Source organism: Oryctolagus cuniculus, chromosome 7 (genome assembly GCF_051225735.1).
Source record: "Oryctolagus cuniculus isolate XC-2025 breed Fujian yellow rabbit chromosome 7, ASM5122573v1, whole genome shotgun sequence".
In the NCBI taxonomy this organism is placed as follows: domain Eukaryota; kingdom Metazoa; phylum Chordata; class Mammalia; order Lagomorpha; family Leporidae; genus Oryctolagus; species Oryctolagus cuniculus.
Window position 1 is genome coordinate 57,769,990 of NC_142873.1, and position 24,089 is coordinate 57,794,078.

The 24,089-nt window shown below is 43.6% G+C and overlaps 1 protein-coding gene across 6 annotated transcripts in view; it reads right to left on the reverse strand.

Annotated features, from left to right (window-relative positions):
- Positions 1 to 302: 302 nt before the first annotated feature.
- The window catches only part of LRIG2 (leucine rich repeats and immunoglobulin like domains 2), a 69,867-nt gene continuing 46,080 nt past the window's right edge, over positions 303 to 24,089 (reverse strand). For 4 of the 6 annotated variants that reach the window (XM_051856150.3, XM_008264647.5, XM_008264649.5 and 1 more), the window contains 7 exons: positions 17,907 to 18,070; positions 14,797 to 15,117; positions 13,144 to 13,425; positions 10,847 to 11,296; positions 9,489 to 9,638; positions 7,985 to 8,278; positions 303 to 5,945 (listed from right to left, as the gene is read on the reverse strand). In XM_051856150.3, coding sequence (XP_051712110.1) covers positions 5,719 to 5,945; positions 7,985 to 8,278; positions 9,489 to 9,638; positions 10,847 to 11,296; positions 13,144 to 13,425; positions 14,797 to 15,117; positions 17,907 to 18,070 — 1,888 coding nt within the window. In that variant the 3' untranslated portion in view covers positions 303 to 5,718. The remainder of the gene's footprint in view (positions 5,946 to 7,984; positions 8,279 to 9,488; positions 9,639 to 10,846; positions 11,297 to 13,143; positions 13,426 to 14,796; positions 15,118 to 17,906; positions 18,071 to 24,089) is intronic. The other 2 variants (XM_002715761.6, XM_089300120.1) reach the window with 1 other exon arrangement.

Sequence of the window (24,089 nt, forward strand, 5' to 3'; positions counted from 1 at the left end):
GCAAACTGAAGTGCTGCCTTCCAACACTTCTCTGAACTAGTTTCTCACCAACCAGTGAGTGTATGGTTCCACACCTGCCAGGCAGCTGGCACTGTGTGGGCATGCGGGGCCTGCCCTCTGGAAGCTCACGGCTGCAGGGTGTGGCCCGTGGCAGACGCCAGGCAGAGCAATGTGGCAAGAACTAGAGAAGGGCACCTCTATCCCGTTTTACCTGGCTCGGCTATTGGAAGCCCCCCCAAAAGGGCACAAACTCCGAAACGCACCCCTGCACCCCTGTACTTCAAGAAGAGAAGACCAGGAAATCCTAACGGATTTTAGCTTTATTGAAGACATATCACAGTGGACAAACAAGTAGACAAACGCATGCTCTGTAAAATATACATTCTTACGTGTGAGGAACGTAACTAGAGACCAGGGGAGGGTCACAATGAACAGCTTGGCCTGTGCTTCTGTCTGTCTGATAGCAGAGCTGCTCTGCTGCTGACAGAGGGGAAGCCGGGGCTGGGCAGGCGAAGGGGAATCCACCTTTGCACAGTGCAGGTCAGGAGCACTTGACCCCCCAGTCAGTTTCTCCTGGAGGACAGCAACAGCTGGGAAGAGAGCACTTGGCTCTGCTCAGCTGAAAACAGCTTCAGGTAAGCTGCTTCGCCCTGGCCCCGCCCAGCCCTGCCCCGCCCCGCCCCGCCCCGCCCCTTGAAGATTACCAGCCCTGCTCAGAAACACTCAACACACAACCTTGAGGGAAGGTCACATCTTAACTCCTGACAGACACACAGACACACAAACACACACACACACACAATCTTAACTCCTGAAACACATACACACACCCACACACATCTTAACTCCTGAAACACACACACACACACACACACCTGTACCTTATAATCCACAAAACCTCCAGATGGTTCTTGGATTTTCAGGTGTTGTTTGGTTTAAAGCAGCTTGTAATATCTCTCTTAATTGTGAAATTTAACTTTTGTCAACGAAGCAGGAAGATGTCCAAATAGAAAGAAAATCAAGGCTAACTGATCCTAGATTGTCCTCCAAACAAAAAAAAAAAGTTTAGGGTAGAGGAAGTAGGGGGGAAAATCTGCCTCACTGATCTGGGAAACAGATCATGGAACAGAAAAATGGAAGTCACTTGCAGGCTGGAGAAAAAAACAAACAAAACACTTCACCTTCTAAAGTCCAACTGTTTCCACAATTACCTCCATAATGTGCATTCCTTAACAAGTGAGAAATGGAGGGCGGCACATAGAACACCAGCATTTCTGTGGCTAATGACACTATTAGAAAAGGCTGTTAACACACTTGGGTAAAATACTGGATATAAGCTGATCACAAATCCCAAGCCCATTTCAACTGTGGCCCCACAGGTAAGAAACAAAGTCAACCAAAGAGTAAGAGGAGAGTAGTGACAAGCTACAGGTTTTAATTATTTTATTACAGTAATGCCAATTGTGTTACTATATATAGACTTCCTCAGAAGAATATGTTCTGGAGGCCAGCATAGTGGCACAGTGGGTTAAGCCACTGCCTGTGATGCCGGCATCTCATATGGACACCAGTTCAAGTCCCAGCTGCTCCACTTCCACTCTAGCTCCCTGCTAATGTACCTGAGAAAACAGCAAAAGATGGCCCAAATGCCTGGACCGCTGTCACTCAGTGGGAGACCCAGATGGAGTTCCAAGCTGCTGGTTCCAGGCTGGCCCAGCCCCAGCCATTGCAGCCATTCGGGGTGTGAACCAGCGGACAGAAGCTCTCTCTCCTTTTCTCTCTCTCTGTAACTCTGCCTTTCAAATAAATAAAGCTTTAAAAAGGAGAGAGAAAAAAAAAGAGCATGTACTTTGTAGTCAATGATAAGGATTTGAATCTTGAAACCTTGAGAAATCCCTTGACATGTATGTCTAAGCCTCCATTTTCACATCAGGAAAATGGGTACAATATGTAGAATTTATCGTAGGAGACCAGGTTGGAGTTCTGGCTGGTTTCAGCCTGGCCCAGCCTTGGCCATCTGGGGAGTGAATGAGTGGATAGAAGACGTCTGTCTCTGTCTCTTTCTCCCTGTCACTCTGCCTTTTAAATAAATAAATAAATCTTTTAAAAAAATAAGTTCTGAATTTCATGATTTCAGGCATGAATCAGGTTAATCAAAGCCCCAATATTCAGTTTTTAAAAATTTCTGAAGTGTTCTAAACCCAGCACAGAGGATTTTGCAAGACAAAGTTCTTAAGACTATCGGGTTGCTTCTGGGGTTTCCTTAACAGTCCCCTTGCCCGTATTCCATTTCAGTGCAAGGATTTCTTCAACACTACTCACAGATGATTACCTATCTTTCCTGAAAGGCTGATTATTCCAACTGTTCCATAAATGTGTTAGCTGATAGAGGGTTACCAGCGAGAACACTACAGCCCCTGCATGTCATGTGACTCCTGTCCTCTGGAATAAACTCCTCGTTCCACATGAACCCTTTAAGTCCTTCTGCAACGGAAAATGAAAAACGGGGCCTAAACAACTTGCAGCTGAGTGCTCCTTTTACAGCCCTGCAGTGGGCAATGTGAAGGCAGCTGTTTTAAACATGCCCACTTTCTGACAGAAGCACCCACACTTAGGGCAGTCTGAGGCGGTGCTGTAGGGGCACTTGTACATTAGGCTAGGTTTCTGACAATCTGTATTCTGGAAAGCAAAAAGTACTTGAGAAGCCACCAGGACAGAAAATCAATGGCAGAGGGTTAGATCCTATGCTGGCAACAACCTTGGAGTTGAAGCAAAATACTGCTGCTTCTTCCAGGTAAACTGGGAGGACCAGCCTAAGAGGGGCACAAAGATAACACTGGGGGCCAGCGCTATGGTGTAGCAGGTAAAGCTGCTGCCTGCAGTGCCGGCATCCCATGTGGGCACTGGTTCAAAGACCAGTGGTTCCACTTCTGATCCAGCTCCCTGTTAATGTGCCTGGGAAAGCAACAGAAGATGGGCCAAGTCCCCTGCACCCTTGTGGGAGATCTGGAGGAAGCTCCTGGCTCCTGGCTTCAGATTGGCCCAGCTCTGGCTGTTGTTGTGGCCATTTGGGGAGTGAACCAGCAGATAGAAGACCTCTCTGCTTCTGCCTCTCAAACAAATAAATAAATCTTAAAAAAAAAAAAAAAAAAAAAAAAGCCACTGGACTACAAACTGGGTGGGGTGGGGGTGGGTCCTCTCTGCATTTCAGCCTTGCTTTGCCACAGCCCACGGAGTTAGCACTAGGAGACATGCACCGTCAGGAAGAAACACGGATGAGTCACTAATCCTGTTGATCTTCAGGGTAAAGCACTGTTTGGTTAAAACACGGGCTGTCATGAAAAACTGCAGGAATTCCTTTTCCTAGGATTAGAATTTCTTAATTTTTAAAAAAGACCACAGCTACTTCACATTTAACCAGATCCCAGACTAGTTATTCAGGCAAAGTAGGCATATCTGGGGGGACATCTCAACTACTTGAGTTGGCGTAACAGTCAGGGGGAGGGGCTAATGCCCAGAGCACAGGCTCACGGCCCCTCTTCTGCCCTCTCGCCTGCGACAGCTCACGCTCCTGGCTCTCCCTGGCAGCCGAGCCTCAGATCCACCGTTTTACTCAAGAAAGCCTGTCAGAACTTGACTGCACGTGCAACCTTACAGGGACAGCTTGAATACAACAGAAAGGTACAAACGGGCACCGCCGCAGCGGATCCTGATGCCCGGGGCACCACAGCACAGGCTGCAGGCCTGATCAGGGGTTCAGCTTTACTGGTACTGTTAAGAAGGTTTTTTTTCTCCTCATGGATATTTCTTAGACCATTACTCCTGCTACAAAGGAGATAAATCTGGCTCAAGTCAGAGTAAGCAGCATCACTCTTGTTCTACTCTAACGAACATTTCATGAGAGCAGCTTTTTATTAACGTCACATAATCCTCTTTGGTTCCGGGAGGGAATTAGGTTCACAGAATGTGACAGCTGGAGAGGGCTTCAGAGCGTCTAGTAAATGCCCTCATTTCACAAATGAGAAGACAGAGCCTAGCAAAGCAAACGGACTCGACCTCCGATTACACTGCTGGTAAGGAGCAGTCTCTTAGCTCCGAGTGAGCCCAGGACAAACTACACTATAATCCTACAAGAGGAGGGAGTGCGTATGGAAGGGATGGGAAAATTGTGATATTTACGTGGTTCCAAGTGAAAATAAACAGAGGCTGACAGCATACAGAGGAAAAGGCAAGGCACTGCAGTACTTTCCAAAGTGCTGCTGCCATGTTAGACACACTTAGGGGAAAAACAAGGAGGAAATTCAGCTGCACTTTGACAAAAAGCTGAGCAGTTCTATGAGTTCAGAACACAATGACTTACATACATTTTTAAGTGATTAGAGCCATCTAGTAAGTTAACTAAGATTAGATTTAGAGGAAAGAATTGGACAGCCTGTATAAGCACAAAGAAAGAAGAATTTCATTACATTCCATGAGAGTGTTCTTTGTTTATATAAAGCTCTTTGATATCAGAAATCCAAGAAAACTTTTTGGCTTATTACACTTACAGAAGGAGGACCACACCACTGTTTGACAGCATAGGAATTTCTGCCTGTTCTCCCAAGAGCATGCTTCCCTTCTGAAAGTATACCGTGCGCAACGGCACAGAGATTAAACAGCACAGAAAAGCAGCAGTCTTCGGTTTCCCCGTCAAGGAAGCAGCCTGCCGGCAGACGACACTCCCACAACAAGCACCCCTCTCCGCACACAGCTGTGACGCACTGCCACCTCGAAGGGCGAGCCTTTCATGCCAGAAGGGGAGCAACACCTGGCACTCACAAACAGATGGCAAACGATCACACACTGCATCTCTAGGCAGGAAGAACGCGGTTAATTACAGCAAGACTGTGTTTGTGTGCACACAGCCACTAGGTATCCTGCCTCTAAACACGCTTCTAAACAATTATGTCCTGAGATCTTCACACACAGTTTTTAGATCTCATTAAGCCAAGTTATAAAAAATCTGACCATGATCTGACAAGCTACTGTCAATATTATAACTGGATATTATATATAATTTTGGCATATAAAAATATTTACACTGCAACCAACACATATGATCAATGAATAAAAAATTATTTATCAATACACATATATTTACAATGAAATCCCTGGGCAATAGGGACAAAAATAAATTCACAATACAAAACCTTTGACCTGGTACCAGCTGGTCAAGCGCCCAAATTCTATCCAAGACTTTGAATATCAAAGCCCTAATCTCCACAGGCTGCTGCAAATCCCCAAAGACTCCCAGGCACACTTCTGGGAGGCCCCCAATTACTTCCGGAAGGCAAAGCAGAACATCAAAGTAGTGTCGCTTTCTCAGGATCATTCTGAAGATGGGAAGGATCTGGAACATGAAGCAGCAATGAGACCTCCTGATGGGCAACACACACCCGGGCACGTGCCCGTGCAGCCAGCAGGAAGCACACTCGCCCTTATCCTGCTCTGCCGGTGCTGCGTGTCTCTGACTGTTCGCTCCCATTTCTGTCAGCTGTTACCCTTTCTTCAGCAGGCATAAGCCCAAACAAATGCCTGGCCCACCCTGGTGCGGTCAGGTGTAATCATAAACCAAGAGTAGAACAAATGCTGACTTTGGGGTTTCTTCTGAACGCTGAGGTAGTAAATACAAAATGAACCACTCTCAGTCTCGGCCCACACTTCGCCTTGGAGTGAGTTTCATGTGCCTTCAGTACAGTTTTGAATGTCCCGAGTCCTCCTGGAACTGACAGCGTGGTCGTGTAACCTGTGGCAGGACACGGGGGAGGAAGAGCAGTCCGGCTCGCTCTCAGCCAGGCCTTCCTTTTGATGGAGCTGTGGAGAGTCAAAGCCTGGTTGCTGGGAGAAGGGAGGGTGAGGCAGGCCCAGGTCTCTGTTCACGTTCCACAGAGGATGCTGCAGGGCTTCTGAGAACAAACCACAGCAATTATCAATTCAACGGTGCCTGAGGCTCCAAAGTCACTTCCTAAAACTTACTGTCCTTTTAGCCAAATCCTCAACACACATGCCTAGCCTTTCTGAGGAAGGACACTGAGCCCAAATGTATACTTGCCAATTCTTAGGCACAACTGAAAAAATAAAACAAACCAAAGCCTACCAAACCCTTTACTCAATGAAACCAACTAATCTCTGAGAGCATGCGTAACGTGTTAGGGCTCTTCAGAAAGTCATGGAAAATGTGTACTAGGAAGATGCAATGCACGGGTTCCCAAACTTTGCAGCAAGATAAACTGTTAATTCCATTTTCCACAAACTTTTTCAAGTTATCCTCCTCTATCAGGTTTTCATTCTATCTATCTGCTACTCTGGTGGTTCTGTTGCTATAAAAATTTTAAAATAAAACATCAGATATAGGGAAAAAGGTTAGAAGAGGCTTCCTGGTATCCATATTGTAATGAGAGCTTCATGACACACATAATAACCGTCAATTCATTGCAGTCATTACATCTTTAAACATGCTTTAAAATTGTTTTAAAACAACCATCCCCTCCCAACTTCTAGCATATAATAGTTAAATAATAACCCAAAGTAGCTAAGTTTAATCAACTATCTGCATTTTGGTTGCCAAAATGTGCACTTCCCAGCATACAGTGAGCTCTTTCCCAACGACTCTTCACTGAGAGTTACACTAACTTCACAGGGTGCGTTTTGAAAAAAGTCAGCCAAATGTTCTGGAGACACATTCAGCACTAAAAAAGAAACCCATGTGGAATGCAGGGCTTCTCCAGCTTTCACACGCCACTGTAGAACCTGGCGATCTTGTCACACATACACGCTGACTCACGAGGTGTGGGGTGGGACCATGACTGTGCCTTTCTAGCAAGCTCCTGGGCAACTGATGCCGATGGTCTGCAGACCACCCCTGGAGGACAAGTTAAAGCTCCCTCAATAAAAACTTGGCAATGCCCCAAAGCACTCACAGACCAGATTAAAGATGAAGACATTCCCAAGATTAGAAAAAAGGTACACTGCGTTTTGGTTCTTCTGAAACCCTTTTTTTGGAGACTCTACTAGGACATGGAAAAATGGATTTTGTGTTGGTACATTTTTTTCATGGACACTGGCTGTAAAGCTAAGAGACAACCTTCAGTAAGTCCTTTTCTCTGACCTGTATGTACCCTCTTGAGAGACCTTCAGAGTCGGTGTCTCCAGGACCACAGGGCACATCTTAGGTCTCAGGTGTATCATTCATTCCTGCCAGACCTGTCCCCAGAAGCTCCACTGTACACTTGGCCTTTCTCTGTAACCCTGTAGTTCTTACCCCAGCCCACTTCCAGGGCTCTTCATTTCATGCTAACAGGAAGGGGCAGCTGTACAGCCTGGACTGACAGGCAGACATGCTGACCTGCCTTCCAGGGTGCAGAAAGAGGTCTGTTTTACTAACCAAGTTGTTACTAAAAACTAATCTACACGATATATCATGCATTTCTTTTCCTGGGCCACATAGGACAAAGGACATTACTTCACAACTGCTTCCTACTTAAGACCCTGATCAGACCTTAAAGGAGAAAGAAAACAGTTACTAAGAGTTAACATTTACCCGAGAGAACAGCAACCAAATATTTCAAAATCTTTTCAGTAAAAACCTTCACCAAATCATGCCTAAATTATACTCCTAGCATTTTAAATCTCCATCATTTAAAGATGGAAGAAAAAATTAATACCCGTTATGAAACTGTTCTTAAGGCTTTTTCTGGTGGCCTCTGAGTTTTCAGTAGTGCCATCTTGTTACCCCCACAGAAGTCTTCATCCTGTAGATGGAGACTTCTTTGTAACACTACTAGGTAGCATTCTCTGACCGTAGTTTATACCAGGTAACAGTGGCCAATTACTTAAGTATACCAATTTGTTTGCTTCCCTGTCAAATGACAGTGCTGCCTATGTGACAGAAGGAAAAAGCAATTAGGTAAAAATGAAAACAAAACTTTAAAAATGCACCCCTTACCACTGTTCATCTGTGAGGAGGGCAGTCTCTTCTCGTTCATCCTCTCATGATTGGTGGGAAAGGCAGACAGCTCTCTGTCTACCGATGCTATCAGGCTCTCCAGGACTGCGGCATCTTGGGGAGGATGTGTCAAATATGCCTCTTTGGGTACCTGGCCCACAAGGCTGGACAGTGTCTGATCTAGAACATCCTCCTCAGCAACGTAGGTGTATGGACAGTACTCTCGGGTCCTGGAGTAGACGTTGGCACTCTCACAACAATCTGAGCACATCACTCGGGGACCAGTGCCACCTACTGACGACATGGAAACTTTGGTCAATCATCCCTTTTCTTTAACAGTTATCATTTGCTAGCACTTACTTTACAAACCAGGTGAAGTTTCAAGCCTTTCTATGAATTAACCCGTTTATTCCTCAACATCTCCACGGAAGACAGAGTCACTACAGCTCAAAGAAATTAAGTAACCTGACCAAGGTACTATTGCCAGAGTAAGAAACTGAAATTTGAAGCCAGGCACTCCAGCTCCAGAGCCTATGGCCTTGAAATACTTACATTAAACCATCTCTGTCCATCCTGGACAGGTCAAGCTCCAGTCAAGGGAGCCAAGACAGGGCTAGCACTGTGCTGTAAGACACATACTTGGTTTAAGCAAACTAATGCTAAGAACTGATACTTATGAAGAAGTCACTTCATGGAAACCCATGTTACTTTCATGAGCCAAGAGGTCAGACAATGCCAACTGCTAAAAGCAATCCTAATGAAAGTGTCTCACAGACGAGTCCTGCCTGGCGAGACGGTGACTGACAGAAGAAAAGGTTTACAAAGAGCTCCCTGGACTATGTGTTTTGAAAACGGAATGATAAAGGAAAGGCAATATTGTGAGACATAAAGTGACTTACTGGGGCTGGCGCTGTGGTGTGGCAGGTAAAGCAGCCACTTACAGTGCCGGCATCCTATATGTCCTGGCTGCTCTACTTCTGATCCAGCTCCCTGCTAACGTGCCTGGGAAAGCAGCAGATGATGGCCCAAGTGCTTGGGCCCCTGTACCCAGGTGGGAGACCCAGAATAAGCTCCAGGCTCCTGGCTTCGGGTTGGCTCAGCCCTGACTGTTGCAGCCATTTGAGGAGTGAATCAACGGATGGAAGACCCTTCTCTCTCTCTGCCTCTCTGTAACTCTGTCTTTCAAGTAAATAAATAAATAAAATCTTTAGAGAAAAAAAAAAGAAGAGTGACTTGCTTACTCATGATCAAGCAGCAGAATATTAGAACTGGAAGAGAACTAGAAGTAATTCAGTCTAATCCAGAAGGCAGTGTTATTTACCGCAAATTTCAGAGTAGAGACCTTTTAAAAAAAATCAGAAATTTTCATTCTATTTTGTATGGGCTGAATGTTTACATTGGGCATCTGACTTCAAATCCTGCTTCAGACTAATGAGGAAACTACACACTACTAACTCCACAGGATAGGATGAAACTGTAACCACCACCAACAGAGTGTCATTACCATCAGAGCCTTTGTGGATATATCCATTGGCGGGAGGCATAAGTTGCTGATGACTGCCTGCCTCCGAGTTGCTGTAGCCTTCCTGTGGCTCAGACAGGGTTCCTTGGGAAGACAAGTAGCTGGGAATGTCTGCGGGCAAATTGAGCTCCTCTGTAAAAGAGATATCTGTAACTCAGAGAGCCAGGCGGCTGATGCCAACACTCACTACTTTGGGAATATGTTCCACTTTAATACTATTGGCTAGGAAAACGGTAGGGACCTGGAATCCCAACAACTCTTAGTACTTTCCAAAACCATCTGTTACAATAATTCTTCCCAGGGGCCGGCACCATGGCTCACTTGGTTAATCCTCCGCCTGCGGCGCCGGCATCCCATATGGGCGCCAGTTCTAGTCCTGGTTGCTCCTCTTCAGTCCAGCTGTCTGCTGTGGCCTGGGAGGGCAGTGGAGGATGGCCCAAGTGCTTGGGCCCTGCACCCGCATGGGACCAGGAAGAAGCACCTGGCTCCTGGCTTCGGATTGGCGCAGCGCTGGCCATAGTGGCCATTTGGGGAGTGAATCAATGGAAGGAAGACCTTTCTCTGTGTCTCTCTCTCACTGTCTACAACTCTGTCAAATAAATAAATAAATAAAAACAATAATTCTTCCCATAGCTTCATTTAAAAGTATTATCAAAAGAGGGGCCAGCACTATGGCACCGCCTGCATTGCCTGCATCCCATATGGCTGCTTCACTTCCAATCCAACTCCCTGCTAATGTGCCTGGGAAAGCAGCAAGGGACGGTCCAGGTGCTTGGGCCCTTACACCCATGTGTGATACCCAGATGAAGCTCTTTGCTTCGGCCAGGTCCAGCCCTGACCACTGCAGCCATCTGGAGAGTGAACCAGTGGACAGAAACTGACTTTTTCTCTCTGTCCCTTTTTCTCCCTGTAACTCTGCCTTTTAAATAAATAAATCTTTAAAAAAAAAAAAAAAGTATTACCAAAAGAACCACACCTGAAGGTAAAACCCTTATGTATAAACACACTTTTACAACTATTTGGTTGGATCTCCTCTCTTGTAGATTTCAGGGTGAGGGCGGTTAAAGATGGACCACAGACATGAGAACTCCACTCTCTGCCTTAGGCATCAAAGAAACGTGTTTGTAACAGCAAAGTTCTGGAGGACTGTTCACAAATTCTTAAAATATTCCTCAGAGGCTCTATTATATCAAGGAAGTTGGAAACTTCAATGCAACCACTTCCTTCTACTCCATATGGAGTAGTGTACCACAGCTCCTCACTCTGCTATACTGCATATATGCTACATCCTAGACTACATTCTTAAGTACAAGCTTAGATGCCATCTGGCTATCATTTACCTGTGTTGGTGATACTATAGTCTTCACTCTTCCTTCTCATGTGGTAAATAACAATGACCCAGATCAAAGAAGTACCCACAACACAGCAGACCACAACAATGATGACAATGCCAACCGTGGTCCAGCCATCATCTTCATGCCCAACGCTACCCTGAGAAGAGTCACAATTGGGGGATGAAATGACATTCAGGTAAATGTGGCCGCGTTCTGTTCCAAGGGTGTTAGACATAATGCAGGTGTATTTTCCAGCATCTTCTAGCCCAGCATCTACTATGATGAGGAGCTGGTTGGCTGCAGCGAAGAAGTGTCGTTCTGTCACCAGCAGTGGTCCATCATCTTTGGTCCAATTAAGACGAGGGGCAGGACTGCCTCCAGCTATGCACTGTAATACAGCTGTTTCACCTCGGGTTATTGTCTTGTCCTCCAGGGGTCTAATAAAGGAGGGTGTCTCTACCAAGAATGTTTAAAAAAATCAAGTTAGGCAATTTTATTACCCAAATCCCACAAAATTACACAAGTGTGGGTATTATGTAAATGGTACTTTCATATACTCAAGGGGGATTGGAAGTTAATGTTTCAGTAATGGGCAAGTTATCCTAAGTAAGGAATTCAAAGATTAATACACAAAGATGTTTATTACAAAATTACTTGTAATTTTTAATAATTAAAGAAAACATTCAAAAAACTAGCAGGGAAATGATTATAGTAAAATCACATGATTTTTTTTTCTTTAAAAAAAGATTTATTTTATTTACTTGAAGGGCAGAGTTACACAGTGAGGGGGAGAGACAGAGAGAAACCTGTCCATTGGTCCATTACCCAAATGGCTGCAACAGCCAGGGCCAGGCCAGGCCGAAGCCAGGAGCCCAGAGCTTCTTCCAGGCCTCCCACGTGGGTGGCAAGGGCTCAAGCACCTGGGCCATCTTCTGATGCTTTCCCAAGTGCCTTAGCAGGGAACTGGATAGCAAGTGGAGCAGCTGGGACTTGAGCCAGTGCCCAGATGGGATTCTGGCATCACAGGCAGCAGCTTCACCTGCTGCACTACAATGCTGTCCCCTGCCCCACCACATGACATTTTAAGAAGACACTTTGTAAGGACAAAGCAACCCTTGTAGTACATTATTACAGAAAAAAGTAGGTGTATTTAACTACATAAAAACTTACTTTAAGCAAAGTCTAGGGGTGGCATTTCGCATGGTGATTAGGATGCCTACGTCCTACATCAGAGTGCCTGGGTTAGACACCTAGTTCTGGCTTTGACTCCAGCTTCCTGCTATGCAGATCATGCACAGAAGGTGCTGGCTCATGGGGGGTGGGGGGGTGGGGGGATCTGCACTGAGTTCCCAGCTCCAGGTTTTGATTCCCAGCCCAAGGCCACTGCAGACATTTGGGGGGTTAATTAGCAGACAGGAGCTCTTTAACCTTCTGACTCTGTCTCTCAAGTAAATAAATAAATAATAAAAAATACACAAATGGGTGGGTGTTTGGCACAATAGTAAAGATGTCTCTAGGGACAGCCACATCCCCTAACACAGCATCTAGATTCTAGTCCTGGATCTGCTTCTGATTCTGGCTTCCTGCTAATGTGTAACCTGGAACGCAGCAGCACCCTGCCACCATGTGGGAAATCCACTGTTGGACTCCTCACTTTGGCCTGGCTCAACCACAATTGTTGTAGACATTAGGGTAATCAGTCAGCGAATGGACAAGTTCTGCCTGTGGTATTAACGGATAAGGCCACCACCTGCAACACTGGCATCCCATGTGGGCACCGGTTCAGGTCCTGGCTGCTCTCCTTGTTATCCATTTCCCTGCTAATGTGCCTGAGAAGGCAGCAGAGAATGGCCCAAGTGCTTGTGCCCCTGAATCCAAGTGGAAGACCTGGAAGAAGCTCTGGACTCTTGGCTTCAGACTAGCCCAGCCCCAGAGCTGTGGCCATTTGGGGAGTGAACCAGCAAATGAAGATCTCTCTTTCTCTGTCTCTCCCTCTCTGTGTGACTCTGCATTTTAAATAAATAAATAAATCTTTAAAAAAAGAGGACAAGCTAGCTGATAAAGGGATTTTATTTCATGTGATAAACATCCCTAATGTTATGCTCATTTACCTAGATTTCAGTTATCTGACCCACTAATTACTCCTAAGCTGACATAACCCTTTCATAAAGCAACCAAATATGATAACAAAGATGTAAGAATCACAACTGAAATCTCAAAGTTATTTTTCTTGCCCATTAAAAACAAGAATAGCTCCAGAAAGTCTCTAAGAAAAGCAGAGACTCATGGAGCAGCAGACATACCTAAAACTGTTAGGGAAGCATTTGCTGAGAGGCCTCCTGCTATATTTTGGGCCATGCAGCTATAGACCCCCATATCTTCTATTTTCACATTGGCAATGAAGAAGACATCGTCTTCAGGCATGACATGCATACGTCTTTCTCGAGCTGCAGGAAAGTCAGTACCACCATCCTTCTGCCAGGAGATCTGAGGTGCAGGGTGTCCCTCTGCAGCACACTCCAACCTGGCCATGGCACCAGTGCGAATGGTTAGATCCATTGGAGTTTTCAGAAAAGATGGCATCTCTGTTCCAACAAAGAACATCAAGATAAAGTGGCTGGGAGGAAAACAGGCACATACATATCCATGCACACACCCCAGTATACACGAGAGACTCTGGTAGGCAAATTACCAACTGTGGTTGGGCTCCATTGCTTTATGAAGATGACACACTCTCTGGATTGACAGTGAACATAGTGTTAGATCAGAGGCCACCTCTTCTCCCAGAAGCTCATAACTGGAGCACAATGATGATGAACTTTTCTAGGATGCACAACACACTTACCTGATCATCCTGATGGGAAAAGGAAAAGCAAAAGGCCACAAACCTTTCTGAATTCTGTATTTTAGATCCTGATACTTACTAGGACTCTTTCACTTCAAAGATAAACAGTGCTTTGCAAGCTAACATCTACAAAGCTGTCAAGGGAACTGCATGTTAAAAAAAAAAAGTATGCCTTCAAAAATCTCAAAAAAAGCACATAATATTAAGACACAAGTATATCTTGTGGTTGCACAAAGCCTAAAGTGTCATGGTTATTCAACCTGATAGACAGTGGATAAAACCAGCTATCCTTGAGAAGTTTTCTAAAGCCATAGGAAAGAAGACAGTACTTTTAAAATGTGTGACAACATTTAGATGACAATAACGATCAATGGACCCAGAGGTGTTCCAAATATTCCCAATTATTAGAAGGCCCTGTGAACAGCATGGGAATACATTTCATAGTTTTCAGAAGAGAATTAAGGTTCTAGGAAGCAAATTGAGGATTTTAAAAGAATGTTTTCAAAAGCATTAACAGCAGTGAAAATAATTTATGTCCTAAGACCATGAAATTAACACTCAAAACCAAAGCCCAATTATGGACCATAGGTGAGCAGACAGGCTAACTCAAAAAACCCACCCATGCCCTCTGAGATCCCCCTATGAAATGTCAGGTTTAGTCTAATTTTCTTGGTCGAGTGGTTCAAGAAGTGAACATGAAAAATCCTTCTGAACAGCAACAGCAAAAATAAAAATCAGCCAGCGCTGCAGCTCACTTGGCTAATCCTCTGCCTGCGGCGCCGGCACCCCAGATTCTGGTCCCAGTTGGAGCACCAGTTCTATCCCGGTTGCTCCTCTTCCAATCCAGCTCTTTGCTGTGGCCCGGGAAGGCAGTGGAGGATGGCCCAAGTGCTTAGGCCCTGCAACCGCATAGGAGACCAGGAGGAAGCAACTGGCTCCTGGCTTCGGATCAGCGCAGTGTGCCGGCTGCAGCGTGCCGGCCGTAGCGGCCATCTGGGGGGTGAACCAACAGAAGGAAGACCTTTCTCTCTCTCTCTCACTCTCTAACTCTGCCTGTCAAAAAATCAATCAATCAATCAATCAATCAAAATCAAGGAGCAAAATTCCTTACCATTCACAGTCAGTTTGGCTTTCTGAGAGTAATTGGAACCAAAATGATTAGTGACAATACACTGATATTTTCCTTCATCTGTGAAATTCACATTGATGAGATGTAAGATGCTAGTGTATTCCAGAGCTGCCCCAGCTTGCTGCCAATAGCGAACAAAATTTTCAATATCCACGTCGTACAGGATTTCACTGTCTTTGCGCCACACGGTAGACATGGGTGAGTCACTGCTACTCATGGCAGTGCATGTCAGAGTCACGTTCATTCCTCTCAGAGCAACTGTGGTTTCAGGGTGTGTCTTTATCTGTGGTTTCAGAAAATCATCTGAAGGAAAAAATGTAGCAGTAACCAAGTCAGTTCTTAATGTCTACATCTTTGGATTCAATTTTAAAACAAACACTGTAAAACTCTGTGTCTTGTCTACAAGGTAGCGTATGAGTCTGAAAGAGACTGTAGAGCTAGAATCTACACTTCCCTGCTCAAAGGTGGAAAAATGAAGCCCAGACAAGTCAATGACTTGCTTAAAAACAAACTGGAACTCAAATTTCCTGACTGAAGGAATCAGTACTCTTTTCCCTATTCCCTTGCTGTCATTTGTGTGTCCCTTGATAGTGTCTTAAACACTATCAGTTACTGAGGAGAAAGAAAAAATGTGTTAGATTTTCAAAATAGGTTTTAATCTATACCCCTCGTATATATGTATATGATGTATGCGTGGAAAGTAGAATTAAAAGATAAGTTTATCTGGGTACAAAATGAAGTAAAAATCCATGTGTATGAGGAGCCTGAAAAAAGTTCATGGAAAATGGAGCCACTGTTACAGCACAGCAGGTTAAACTACTTCCTGTAATTACGGCATCCCATATGGGAGTGTTGGTTTGAGTTCCAACTGCTCCACTTCTAATCCAGCTTCCTGCTAAAGTGCCAGGAAGAGCAGCAGCAGATGGTCTAAGTGCTTGGGCCCCTGCCACCCATGTGGGAGACCAGGATGAAGTTCCTGTTCCTGGCTTCAGCCTGGCCCAGCTGCAGCTGTTGCAGTCATTTGGGGAGTGAACCAGTGGATTGAAGATATCTCTCTCTCTCTCTCTCTTTCTCTCTCTCTCTTGGTCATTCTGCCTTTCAAATAAATAAATCTTTTTTAAAAAAAATCCATGAAAAATGCATACTATGGGAAAAGCTATGAATCTAAAAAATTTTTAAAACTATGAATTTAAAATAAATATTTTTAAATTCTTTTTCCAAGAAACTTTTTGAAGTACCCTCTTTTGTAAAGAGGAGTATAACAGTCATTATCTTTTCTGTGCTAATATATAAAATGTGGACATGAACTTATAATTCACAATAAATTCCCACTAATAAAATACACTATTTGAAAGTACTTCTATGTACATGGTTTTCAATGAAAACAGCAAAAAATTCCAAACACGTCAAATGTACATCTGAAGATTAGCTTAGGGCTGGCTAATAAACTACAAATTCAGAAAGAAAAATGCTAGTGGAATGATTCAGAGAAGCATGTATATGCTTCTTCACTAATACTGTCACTGAATAACATCTCACTGGGCTATAAAAGTGACAAGTGGTAGGGCAGTATTGCAGCACCAAGGGTTAAGCTGTTGCTTCAGCTGCCTACATCCCATTACCGAATGCCAGTTAGAGTACTGACTGCTCCACTTCTGATCCAGCTTCCTGGTAATGATCCCGTAAAGCAACAGATGATGGCTCATTTACTTGAGTTCCTGCCACCGACATGCAGACCCTGATAAGAGTTCTTGCCTCCTAGCTTCAGTCTGGTCTAGCCCTCCATTTGGGGAATGAACCAGCAGATTAAAGTATCTCTCTCCCTGTGTCATCTGCCTTTCAAATAAATAAATAAACCTTTAAAAACAAAAATGCACAAAATGGGCACACTATTATCTATGTACAGCAATGCTGATGACAATATAAACTAAAGCTATCTTTTCGGAAAATACCTCGTAGCACTTTTCAAGATCTACTAAAAATGTTCATGCAAAAAAATAAATAAATAAAAATTTTGATAAAGAAACTCTCCTAAAAGGAAAAGGCCTACATTCATAAAAGTGCTATTATACTACCAGTAAAAACTGATCAGTGGGGCAGGCCTTTGCTGCAGTAATTGAGATGGCCTGCATCCCAAATCAGAGAGTCTGGGCTCAAGTCCCAGCTCTGCTCCCGCTTCCAGCTTTCTGCTAATGTGTGCCCTGGAAGGCAGCAGGGAATGGTTCAAGTAGCTAGGTTCCTGACACCTACATGAGAGACCTGGATGGCATGCCAGGTTCCTGGCTTCAGCCTGGCCCCGCCCTATCCATTGTGGGCATTTGGGGGGTGAATCAATGAATGACAGTGCGCTTTCTCTCTCTGCCTTTTAAATAAATAAAAATTAAAAGACAGCAACAGACGATGGCACAAGTAATTGCATTCCTGTCACTCATGGAGGAGACCTGGACTGAAATCCTGGCTCCCAGTGCTGACCTGGCTCAGCCCTAGCTGTTGTGGGTATTTCAAGAGTGAACCAAAAGATAGCAGATCTGTTTCTGGCCACTTGAATTAAAAAAAAAATGTAATACAAAATTTAATCTATGATATCAAAAATATAAAAACATTAACCATGTTTCATAAAAACTGAAACATGGCTGGAGAAGAACACATAGATATAGAAATACTACATGCTAGTGAGAAAGCACTGTGGTTTTATTATTTAATTTTTTTTTTTTTTATTTGAAAGAGAGTTAGCGAGACAGCAAGATAGAGAGAGAGAGAAAGAGAGAGGGAGGGAGAAGACAGGCATGGGGATCATCCACCTGTTGGTTCACGCCCTAAATGCCTGCAACAGCCAGCAAAGCTAGGCAGGAGCCAGGAAATCAATCTGACCCAGCCACTTGGGCCATCAGCTTCTGCTTCCCAGGACCTGCATTAGCAGAAGTTGGAACTAGGAACTGGGCTTGAACCCCAGTACTCATATGTGGGATGCAATTTTCCCAAGCAGCATCTTAACCACTACACCAAAAACTTGCAACTAATTTCTATTTTTGATCCTGTTATTGAGATAGTTAAGTGTGTAATATATAAAATTTTAAAACAAAAATACAAACCACAGACAAAATCTTTCATGTCCACATTCAGGATGCTTTGCCCGGCCAGCCACTCAGGGTGCGCACAGCTTACATTCACAGAATGATGGAAGTTGTTATCAACCAGCCATTTAAGGAACCACTTCAAATGGCAATCACAGAGCAAACTGCTTGTGTTCAGAATCCTGCAGAGAAGAAAAGAGGAAAAGAGACCTTTGTTTCATTCTACATTTCTTTAGTGCTAAAACCTTGGTACACACCTATTCATTTTTCTTGCCAAAATGTTCACCTGGAATTTTATGAGAAAACAAATTCAAACTGTCAGCCTCAATTCTCCAAACATGTCACTGTCATGAAAGAGACACGATGAGCACAAGAGGAAAGGCGACTGAAGAGTCATTAAACAAATGCAGTGTGAGACTTCTGACTGGAAAAACAGGAATCTGCAAAGGTCTTCAACACTGGGGAATCTGAGTGCGACCTGCACGGCCCTGGCCTACACTCCTGAGAAACAGTGGCTTTCCTACTTACTACTTACTGAATTCTTTACTTGCTGGAGGGTTAAGCCTGTGATTATAAAACACACTGAAAGCATGTCATTATAAAAATTAAAATAAAAAGAAAGGAAGGAAGGAGGGTGGGAGTAAGGTTAGGAGGGGAAGTATCATTATGCTCTTAAATCTGTATATACGAAATATATAAAATTGTGTTCACCCTATACAAATATATTTTTATTTATTTTTATTTTTTTATTTTTTGACAGGCAGAGTGGACAGTGAGAGAGAGAGAGACAGAGAGAAAGGTCTTCCTTTTGCCGTTGGTTCACCCTCCAATGGCCGCCGCGGCCAATGCGCTGCAGCTGGCGCACCGCGCTGATCCGATGGCAGGAGCCAGGTGCTTTTCCTGGTCTCCCATGCGGGTGCAGGGCCCAAGCACTTGGGCCATCCTCCACTGCACTCCTGGGCCATAGCAGAGAGCTGGCCTGGAAGAGGGGCAACCGTGAAAGAATCCGGCACCCCGGCCGGGACTAGAACCCAGTGTGCTGGCGCCGCAAGGCGGAGGATTAGCTATTGAGCCACAGTGCCGGCCATATATTTTTAAATATATCATTATTTATCATATTAACTTCCCAGTGTGTAATAATGATATTATGGTAATGAAGGAAAACATCCTTATTCTTAAGAAATACCTGCTGAGATATTTAGTGAAGTGTCATGATGCCTACAACTTTTAAACAGTCAGTAAAAACAACAGTGCTCATTTACACATATGTTTGTGTGTGAAGAAAGCAAGGGTTAAAGGAAATAAATAAGAAAATTAGCAAGACAGTTAGCAATTGGTAAATGTAGTTAAAGGTAAATGGGTATTCACTGGGTCTTCTTTATAGTTTTGAGGTATAAAATTTGGAAAAGTCTAAAGAAAAGCATAGATATTTGTATTAGACCACTGAACAATCTTTGCTGTGGAGAATATATAATTACTTTCTTTCTTTTTTTTTTTTAGAAAGATGATGTCTTTCTTTTTTTTTTAAAGATTTATTTATTCATTTGAAAGACAGAGTTACAGGGGCGCAGAGGCAGATGGGGAGAGACAGAGATCTTTCACTCTCTGGTTCACTCCCCAGATGGCTGCAATGGACAGAGCTGGACTGATCTGAAGCCAGGAGCCAGGAACTTCTTCTGAATCTCCCATGCGGGTGCAAGGGCCCACGGACTTGGGACCATCTTCTACTAATTTCCCAGACCATAGCAGAGAGTTGGATTGGTAGTGGAGGAGCCGGGACTGGAACTGGCACCCATATGGGATGCCGGCTCTGCAGGTGGAAACTTCCCACTGCCACAGCACCGGCCCCTAATTATTTTCAAATATTTCATCAAGACTAAAAAGACTTCAGCCCTGTGGCAGTGTGTACTGCAACTTAAACCAAGAATCACTAAAAACTGTTTGTAGTCACTCATAGGTCCATAAAACCTATCTGAAAAAATCTGTGTTTTCTCTCAGTAGCCCCTTATATGTTCTGTCCACTTAACACAAGGAAAGCAATTCTGAGAATACTGTAATTTCTTGCTCTATGCACACAATCAAAATCCTAAGATTATCTCAAAAGTTACATTTTATCAAGAGGAGTCCCTTTCCAGGATTTTATTTATTTGAAAAGCATAATAACAAAGAGAGAGAGAGAGGAAAGATCTTCCATCTGCTGGTTTACTCCCCAGTCACGATGGCTGGGGCTAGGCCAGGCTGAAGCCAGAAGCCTGTAACTCCATCCTACTCTCCTGAGTGGCAGAGACCCAAGTCCTTGGGCCCCCTTCCACTGCGTTCCCAGGTGTATCAGCAGGGAGCAGATGAGAAGCAGAGCAGTTAGGACTGGACCCAGTGCTCCAATAGGGGATGGCAGCATTGCAAGCAGCAGCTTCACCTACTGGACCACAACTCTGGCCTCTCAAGGGTAATTTTAATTAAATATGTCAAAAGTTAGCTTTCTCATTTAAGAATTATCAGTTTTTCATTCATTCATAGAGAAATATGAAATTTGGACTCATACTCTAACTTCTTATCAAGACAAGATACTAACTATCTCCAAATTCAGATTTTTATTTTCTGGAAAACAGGATGCAGAATGCCTACCTCAAAAAAATGTTTAATTAAAACATTTAGCACAGTGCCTGGCCACAGATAGCACTGAATTTGTGGTAGTTCCTGTCTCTTCTTTCACTTTTGCTTCTTTCCATCACTCACACACAAACTCACTCAGTCCACAAGGGCCAGAGTACCCTGGTACTCTCTCAACAAATGTTGGACTGGAGCCAGCACTGTGGCACAGAGGGTAAAGCTGCTGCCTGCAGTGCCAGCATCCCATATGGGTGCCAGTTTGAGTCTCAGCTGCTCCATTTCCAATCCAGCTCCCTGCTATGGCCTGGGAAAGTAGCAGAAAATGATCCAAGTCCTTGGGCCCTTGTGGGAGACCCAGAAGAAGCTCCTGGCTCCTGGCTTCGGATCAGTGCAGCTCTGGCTATTGCAGACATCTGGGGAGTGAACGAGTCGATGGAAGACCTCTCTCTATCTCTGCCTCTCTGTAACTCTGCCTTTCAAATAAATAAATAAATAAATAAATCTTTTTAAAAATACTATTTAAAAAAAAAAAAACAAAAATAAACGTTGGATTTACTCCAAAATATCATGATTGTCTTTCAAGGATCTTTCTCTCTCCTTCTTGGTTTAACTATATTTTTTAATTTTTTATTATGATTACATAGTTTTAACAGAAAAATATTTATGTATTTACAAATATTAATTTGCTTATTTGAAAAGTAGAGAGAGTTAAAGAGATCATTCATTCCTCAAATGACCACAAGAGCGAGATCTGGGTCAAGCCAATGGAGCCATGAATGCCATCTGAATTTCCCATATGGGTGATGGGCACCCAATTACTTGGGCCATCATCTGCTAAGCATTCCCAGTGGAAGAGCCAGAAATCAAACTGGTCCTTTGATATGGGATGCTGGCATTGCAAGTGCTGGCTTAACCTGCTGTGTTACAACACTGGCCAATGGAAAAAATTTTTAAAGTTGTATTTAAAGACTATTTATTTGAAAGGCACAGTGACAGAGAGACAGACAGAAACAAAGAGGTCTTTCTTCTGATGGTTCATTCTTCAAATACTGCAAAAGCTGGGGCTGGGCCAGGACAAAGCCAGGAGCCAGGAACTCTATCCTGGTCTCCCAGGACCAGGCAGGAAGGACTTGAACCAATTCTAATATGGAATGCCAGTGTCACAAGCAATAGCTTAACCCACTGTGCACCACAACATCAGCCCCTGAATCTACATTTTAAACTCTTTTACCTACCTCCAAATGTTTATGCGAAGCACTGTAGAGAAATATCAAAAAATACGTTGATCCAAAAATGTATTCTACATATGACTTAGGTTTTAAGTAACTAAAAGCAATCAAAACTTCTCAGAACATTGCATGAGAATTCCTGTAGTTTGTTCAAGCCAACTGTTAAAAGCAAAACCACTCTGTGATATTTGTTACAGGGCTGGAAGTACAGGAGTCATTGTCATGCCATCTCGTTCAAGGAAAGCTGAGCCACGTCTCTTCTTTCCTTTGAACAACCTAGGTCCACTGTCTCATTCTGCCACTCCTGTTCACTAAGCACCAGATAAATGAGTCCAGAAGGCAGTTCTAGATTTCTAGATGCTGGGCTTGAAGCATCTTCAGGTGGAGTGAGGACAAACCTGTTTCCTGGCTTGCAGTGTGAATATCTCTGCAATGTCATCAAGGTGTCATCAGGCGTGAAGACTGTCCACGCATGACTGATGGTGGTGATTGCTCTGCAGTTTATATCAAGTCATCCAGCTTCAGCTTACAGGGCAGCAGAAGGGAGTAATTTTAGTTATGCCAAGCCAGGAGGGAAAATGGGAAACATTCAATGTGGCCAGATAGTGGAGGAAAATAGAAGAACAGGGAATTTTCTAAGGACTGGCAAAATGTGCACAGCAGAATCTATAAGGGTGCACCATAGTTTTCCAACAAAACAGAAAAAAATTTCTCACTACAGTCACCCCTCATTCATTCTTGTTTATGAAGTAATCTGGGCCCACTAGATTTGGTCTTACTATTTACATTTAAGTGCAGGAAAACAATAACCACAGAGGCCCTCCTGAATTTGCTTTACCGGAATTAAAAAAAAAAAAAAATCCTTTTTTTTGAGAGGCAGAGAGAGAAAGAGAGGGCAATCCCATCTGTTGGTCACCCCTCATACACCCTCAACTGCCTGGTCTGAATCAGGCCAAAGCCAGAAGTTGGGAACTCAATTCAGGTCTCTCTTGCTCACTGGGTGACAAGAATCCAATTATCTGAGTGATCAACACTGCCTCCCAGGGTCTACATTAGCAGCAAGCTAGATTCAAGGGCCAGAGCCAGGTAGTGAATATGGGACTCAAATACTGGATGTGAGCATTCCAAGCTATGTAAAACACTTGTCCCAAAAAGGAACTGCGATCACCTTTGAGGTGCCAACGCTTACAAAGGCCCTTTGGAGAAACTGACCTGAGACCTTGCTTACAGGGTTCCCAGCTCCCAACCTTACAGGTAAGGAAGGTCACTTCCTGGCAGTCCTAGAAACTTTAGAATTTCTAAATTCTGGAGGGAACAGGGATAGGAGAACGTAATTCCTTCATTTTTGATCACAAACATATTAAAGAAGAAAAGAACTCACTCAGATTATGGGTACTAAAGCTGAAGTCTGGGGTGAGTTCCTGGCTTGGCTTACCGCCTTGCGAGTCTACTCTGAGGAGGTGGGTATTTAGCCTAGGAATTGGGTATTTGGTTAGCAGTTCAGCACCCTGGCCACTGCAGGCATATGGGGACTCAATCAGCACATGAGAGCTATCTATCTGCCTTTCAAATAAATATAACTAATCATTTTTAAAAACTGGGCAATTATTTTATGAATCATTTTCAAATATGACATTCCAGTCAAAGTCCTGGTAATATAGCCAAGGTTCTTCATTATGTCTTGTTACTTGGAAAACATTTTTTTCACCAACATATACAGAATCACTGTAACTTTTAGCTAGCTTAAGGGAAAACAGAAGTAGTTCCTAAAAATCTGGAAATAAAACATTAAAAACCTAGCAATGCTCTAGAAAAAATAAACAGTAATCATCCTTTGTCAGTTTATTCCTTCCTGTCCCAAGAAATTAACTAATGCTCTAACTCATCCTGGCTAAAGTTTCATGGACCCATCAATTTCTTTATTAGAGTTCTGGAAATTCTTTCTTGGTCCTACATATGATCTTAAAGTTATGAGAAATCTACATTTGTCAGGGGTCTTCCCCATGAACCTCTTTAATATAAAGCACTTTTGGGTAACTGCTTACAAAAGCGTTCAGGAAAGCAGAGTCAAACAGTAACTGCCTGTGAATGACAAACAACTTAAAATGGCCCAGTTTAAAGGTCTGATGAGAGTTCATTTGGTAAGTAAATTTAGTCACTTCAATTGCACACATTTTAACATAATGATAACATAGCATATACTAACAACTGAAAACACTATGTCAGATATGTCACCATGGGTACGGGCAAATTTCTATGAACTTCATACAACTTCTCACATACTTATATTCACACAAAAACAACCCACAGAAGGTTCAGGATCATTTCTTATTTGAGAGTGTTTCCCATGTAACTTAAAATG